This window comes from Ahaetulla prasina, chromosome 1 (assembly GCF_028640845.1).
Source record: "Ahaetulla prasina isolate Xishuangbanna chromosome 1, ASM2864084v1, whole genome shotgun sequence".
Taxonomy (NCBI): Eukaryota; Metazoa; Chordata; class Lepidosauria; order Squamata; family Colubridae; genus Ahaetulla; species Ahaetulla prasina.
The window spans coordinates 313832105-313838701 of record NC_080539.1 but is presented as its reverse complement, the minus strand read 5'-3'; the positions used below and the strand labels follow the sequence as shown (position 1 = coordinate 313838701).

General features: G+C 42.4%; 1 protein-coding gene across 1 annotated transcript; it reads right to left on the bottom strand.

Moving 5' to 3' along the window:
• Positions 1-1357: 1357 nt before the first annotated feature.
• On the bottom strand, positions 1358-2866 carry LOC131188500 (basic proline-rich protein-like; the record flags this gene model as incomplete). Its single annotated transcript, XM_058163806.1, has 1 exon — positions 1358-2866. A coding segment is annotated over one exon (1509 nt), but the record flags the coding sequence as incomplete, so codon positions are not given.
• Positions 2867-6597: the final 3731 nt, after the last annotated feature.

Genomic DNA, 6597 nt, shown 5'->3' with positions numbered 1-6597 from the left:
GAGGAGGAGGAGGAGGAGGAGGAGGAGGAGGAGGAGGAGGAGGAGGAGGAGGAGGAGGAGGAGGAGGAGGAGGAGGAGGAGGAGGAGGAGGAGGAGGAGGAGGAGGAGGAGGAGGAGGAGGAGGAGGAGGAGGAGGAGGAGGAGGAGGAGGAGGAGGAGGAGGAGGAGGAGGAGGAGGAGGAGGAGGAGGAGGAGGAGGAGGAGGAGGAGGAGGAGGAGGAGGAGGAGGAGGAGGAGGAGGAGGAGGAGGAGGAGGAGGAGGAGGAGGAGGAGGAGGAGGAGGAGGAGGAGGAGGAGGAGGAGGAGGAGGAGGAGGAGGAGGAGGAGGAGGAGGAGGAGGAGGAGGAGGAGGAGGAGGAGGAGGAGGAGGAGGAGGAGGAGGAGGAGGAGGAGGAGGAGGAGGAGGAGGAGGAGGAGGAGGAGGAGGAGGAGGAGGAGGAGGAGGAGGAGGAGGAGGAGGAGGAGGAGGAGGAGGAGGAGGAGGAGGAGGAGGAGGAGGAGGAGGAGGAGGAGGAGGAGGAGGAGGAGGAGGAGGAGGAGGAGGAGGAGGAGGAGGAGGAGGAGGAGGAGGAGGAGGAGGAGGAGGAGGAGGAGGAGGAGGAGGAGGAGGAGGAGGAGGAGGAGGAGGAGGAGGAGGAGGAGGAGGAGGAGGAGGAGGAGGAGGAGGAGGAGGAGGAGGAGGAGGAGGAGGAGGAGGAGGAGGAGGAGGAGGAGGAGGAGGAGGAGGAGGAGGAGGAGGAGGAGGAGGAGGAGGAGGAGGAGGAGGAGGAGGAGGAGGAGGAGGAGGAGGAGGAGGAGGAGGAGGAGGAGGAGGAGGAGGAGGAGGAGGAGGAGGAGGAGGAGGAGGAGGAGGAGGAGGAGGAGGAGGAGGAGGAGGAGGAGGAGGAGGAGGAGGAGGAGGAGGAGGAGGAGGAGGAGGAGGAGGAGGAGGAGGAGGAGGAGGAGGAGGAGGAGGAGGAGGAGGAGGAGGAGGAGGAGGAGGAGGAGGAGGAGGAGGAGGAGGAGGAGGAGGAGGAGGAGGAGGAGGAGGAGGAGGAGGAGGAGGAGGAGGAGGAGGAGGAGGAGGAGGAGGAGGAGGAGGAGGAGGAGGAGGAGGAGGAGGAGGAGGAGGAGGAGGAGGAGGAGGAGGAGGAGGAGGAGGAGGAGGAGGAGGAGGAGGAGGAGGAGGAGGAGGAGGAGGAGGAGGAGGAGGAGGAGGAGGAGGAGGAGGAGGAGGAGGAGGAGGAGGAGGAGGAGGAGGAGGAGGAGGAGGAGGAGGAGGAGGAGGAGGAGGAGGAGGAGGAGGAGGAGGAGGAGGAGGAGGAGGAGGAGGAGGAGGAGGAGGAGGAGGAGGAGGAGGAGGAGGAGGAGGAGGAGGAGGAGGAGGAGGAGGAGGAGGAGGAGGAGGAGGAGGAGGAGGAGGAGGAGGAGGAGGAGGAGGAGGAGGAGGAGGAGGAGGAGGAGGAGGAGGAGGAGGAGGAGGAGGAGGAGGAGGAGGAGGAGGAGGAGGAGGAGGAGGAGGAGGAGGAGGAGGAGGAGGAGGAGGAGGAGGAGGAGGAGGAGGAGGAGGAGGAGGAGGAGGAGGAGGAGGAGGAGGAGGAGGAGGAGGAGGAGGAGGAGGAGGAGGAGGAGGAGGAGGAGGAGGAGGAGGAGGAGGAGGAGGAGGAGGAGGAGGAGGAGGAGGAGGAGGAGGAGGAGGAGGAGGAGGAGGAGGAGGAGGAGGAGGAGGAGGAGGAGGAGGAGGAGGAGGAGGAGGAGGAGGAGGAGGAGGAGGAGGAGGAGGAGGAGGAGGAGGAGGAGGAGGAGGAGGAGGAGGAGGAGGAGGAGGAGGAGGAGGAGGAGGAGGAGGAGGAGGAGGAGGAGGAGGAGGAGGAGGAGGAGGAGGAGGAGGAGGAGGAGGAGGAGGAGGAGGAGGAGGAGGAGGAGGAGGAGGAGGAGGAGGAGGAGGAGGAGGAGGAGGAGGAGGAGGAGGAGGAGGAGGAGGAGGAGGAGGAGGAGGAGGAGGAGGAGGAGGAGGAGGAGGAGGAGGAGGAGGAGGAGGAGGAGGAGGAGGAGGAGGAGGAGGAGGAGGAGGAGGAGGAGGAGGAGGAGGAGGAGGAGGAGGAGGAGGAGGAGGAGGAGGAGGAGGAGGAGGAGGAGGAGGAGGAGGAGGAGGAGGAGGAGGAGGAGGAGGAGGAGGAGGAGGAGGAGGAGGAGGAGGAGGAGGAGGAGGAGGAGGAGGAGGAGGAGGAGGAGGAGGAGGAGGAGGAGGAGGAGGAGGAGGAGGAGGAGGAGGAGGAGGAGGAGGAGGAGGAGGAGGAGGAGGAGGAGGAGGAGGAGGAGGAGGAGGAGGAGGAGGAGGAGGAGGAGGAGGAGGAGGAGGAGGAGGAGGAGGAGGAGGAGGAGGAGGAGGAGGAGGAGGAGGAGGAGGAGGAGGAGGAGGAGGAGGAGGAGGAGGAGGAGGAGGAGGAGGAGGAGGAGGAGGAGGAGGAGGAGGAGGAGGAGGAGGAGGAGGAGGAGGAGGAGGAGGAGGAGGAGGAGGAGGAGGAGGAGGAGGAGGAGGAGGAGGAGGAGGAGGAGGAGGAGGAGGAGGAGGAGGAGGAGGAGGAGGAGGAGGAGGAGGAGGAGGAGGAGGAGGAGGAGGAGGAGGAGGAGGAGGAGGAGGAGGAGGAGGAGGAGGAGGAGGAGGAGGAGGAGGAGGAGGAGGAGGAGGAGGAGGAGGAGGAGGAGGAGGAGGAGGAGGAGGAGGAGGAGGAGGAGGAGGAGGAGGAGGAGGAGGAGGAGGAGGAGGAGGAGGAGGAGGAGGAGGAGGAGGAGGAGGAGGAGGAGGAGGAGGAGGAGGAGGAGGAGGAGGAGGAGGAGGAGGAGGAGGAGGAGGAGGAGGAGGAGGAGGAGGAGGAGGAGAACCACCGATAAACGGTGCCTCCCACCCCAATCCTCCAACCGCAGCAGGATACCATGGTCGATGGTATCAAAAGCCGCTGAGAGGTCTAATAGGACCAGGACAGAGGAACAACCCCTGTCCCGGCCCTCCAGAGGTCATCCACCAACGCGACCAAAGCCGTCTCGGTGCTGTATCCGGGTCTGAAACCGGACTGGAACGGGTCTAGATAGACAGTTTCCTCCAGGAAATAAATAAATAAATAAATAAATAAATAAATAAATAAATAAATAAATAAATAAATAAATAAATAAATAAATAAATAAATAAATAAATAAATAAATAAATAAATAAATAAATAAATAAATAAATAAATAAATAAATAAATAAATAAATAAATAAATAAATAAATAAATAAATAAATAAATAAATAAATAAATAAATAAATAAATAAATAAATAAATAAATAAATAAATAAATAAATAAATAAATAAATAAATAAATAAATAAATAAATAAATAAATAAATAAATAAATAAATAAATAAATAAATAAATAAATAAATAAATAAATAAATAAATAAATAAATAAATAAATAAATAAATAAATAAATAAATAAATAAATAAATAAATAAATAAATAAATAAATAAATAAATAAATAAATAAATAAATAAATAAATAAATAAATAAATAAATAAATAAATAAATAAATAAATAAATAAATAAATAAATAAATAAATAAATAAATAAATAAATAAATAAATAAATAAATAAATAAATAAATAAATAAATAAATAAATAAATAAATAAATAAATAAATAAATAAATAAATAAATAAATAAATAAATAAATAAATAAATAAATAAATAAATAAATAAATAAATAAATAAATAAATAAATAAATAAATAAATAAATAAATAAATAAATAAATAAATAAATAAATAAATAAATAAATAAATAAATAAATAAATAAATAAATAAATAAATAAATAAATAAATAAATAAATAAATAAATAAATAAATAAATAAATAAATAAATAAATAAATAAATAAATAAATAAATAAATAAATAAATAAATAAATAAATAAATAAATAAATAAATAAATAAATAAATAAATAAATAAATAAATAAATAAATAAATAAATAAATAAATAAATAAATAAATAAATAAATAAATAAATAAATAAATAAATAAATAAATAAATAAATAAATAAATAAATAAATAAATAAATAAATAAATAAATAAATAAATAAATAAATAAATAAATAAATAAATAAATAAATAAATAAATAAATAAATAAATAAATAAATAAATAAATAAATAAATAAATAAATAAATAAATAAATAAATAAATAAATAAATAAATAAATAAATAAATAAATAAATAAATAAATAAATAAATAAATAAATAAATAAATAAATAAATAAATAAATAAATAAATAAATAAATAAATAAATAAATAAATAAATAAATAAATAAATAAATAAATAAATAAATAAATAAATAAATAAATAAATAAATAAATAAATAAATAAATAAATAAATAAATAAATAAATAAATAAATAAATAAATAAATAAATAAATAAATAAATAAATAAATAAATAAATAAATAAATAAATAAATAAATAAATAAATAAATAAATAAATAAATAAATAAATAAATAAATAAATAAATAAATAAATAAATAAATAAATAAATAAATAAATAAATAAATAAATAAATAAATAAATAAATAAATAAATAAATAAATAAATAAATAAATAAATAAATAAATAAATAAATAAATAAATAAATAAATAAATAAATAAATAAATAAATAAATAAATAAATAAATAAATAAATAAATAAATAAATAAATAAATAAATAAATAAATAAATAAATAAATAAATAAATAAATATATTAATAAATAAAATAAAAAACCTATCAGCTGCTAGACTTGTCATGTTTTTTCCCCCGTATTATTTGTCTTGGTTGCTCATGGAAAGCCTTCCAGACAAAGTTTTTGAAGTGTCCTCATATGAATTTCTCAATGTTTTGAATATGGCTCTTTCATTTTCAACTCCAGTTTCAAGTAGATTTTTCAAGAAGTCATTATGAATAACAATTACATTGGCATCATCCACCACCATCTTTTCCTGTTGCAACTTGATACTGCTTTGACTGCTTAGAACAGGCAGAGGTCCCCAAACTTTCCGGCTCTGTGGACCAGCAGTGGTGGTAGTGGGGGGGGGCGTGCTTTCGTGTATGCAACTTAATAGCAATAGCACTTAGACTTATTTACCACTTCACAGTGGTTTACAGACTCTCTAAGTGGTTTACAGAGTCAGCATATTGCCCCCAATAATTTAGGGCCTCATTTTACGCACCTCGGAAGGATTGAAGGCTGAGTCAGTCTTGAGCCTGGTGAGATTTGAACTGCCAAATTGCAGGCAGTCAGCAAAAGTAGTCTGCAGTACTGCATTCTACATTCTAAACATTCTATCTAGACCCGTTCCAGTCCGGCTTCCGGCCTGGATACAGCACAGAGACAGCTTTGGTCGCGTTGGTTGATGATCTCTGGAGGGCTCGGGATAGGGGTTATTCCTCTGCCCTAGTCCTATTAGACCTCTCAGCGGCTTTTGATACCATCGACCATGGTATCCTGCTGCGCCGGTTAGAGAGTTTGGGAGTGGGAGGCACCGTTTACCTCTCTGACCAGTCGCAGATGGTGTTGGCAGAGGGGCAGAGGTCGACCATGAGGCGCCTCATGTATGGGGTGCCACAGGGGTCAATTCTCTCGCCCCTTCTGTTCAACATCTATATGAAGCCGCTGGGTGAGATCATCAGTGGCTTTGGGGTGAGTTATCAGCTGTACGCTGATGATACGCAGCTGTACTTTTCCACCCCAGGCCACCCCAACGAAGCTGTCGAAGTGCTGTCCCGGTGTCTGGAAACCGTGCGGGTCTGGATGGGGAGAAACAGACTCAAGCTCAATCCCTCCAAGATGGAGTGGCTGTGGATCCGGCATCCCGGTACAGTCAGCTGCAAACACGGCTGACTGTTGGGGGCGAGTCATTGGCCCTGATGGAGAGGGTGCGCAACTTAGGCATTCTCCTGGATGGACAGTTGTCTTTTGAAGATCATTTGACGGCCGTCTCCAGGAGAGCTTTTTACCAGGTTCGCCTGATCTGCCAGTTGCGCCCCTTTCTTGACCGGGATTCCTTATGCACAGTCACTGCTGTGACTCTTGTTACCTCTCGCCTGGACTACTGCAATGCTCTCTACATGGGGCTCCCCTTGAGGAGCACCTGGAGACTTCAGCTAGTCCAGAATGCAGCTGCATGGGTGATAGAGGGAGCTGGTCGAAGCTCCCATATAACACCAATCCTGCGCAGACTGCACTGGCTGCCTGTGGTCTTCCGGGTGCACTTCAAGGTGTTGGTTTATTTATTTATTTATTTATTTATTTATTTATTTATTTATTTATTTATTTATTTATTTATTTATTTATTTATTTATTTATTTATTTATTTATTTATTTATTTATTTATTTATTTATTTATTTATTTATTTATTTATTTATTTATTTATTTATTTATTTATTTATTTATTTATTTATTTATTTATTTATTTATTTATTTATTTATTTATTTATTTATTTATTTATTTATTTATTTATTTATTTATTTATTTATTTATTTATTTATTTATTTATTTATTTATTTATTTATTTATTTATTTATTTATTTATTTATTTATTTATTTAT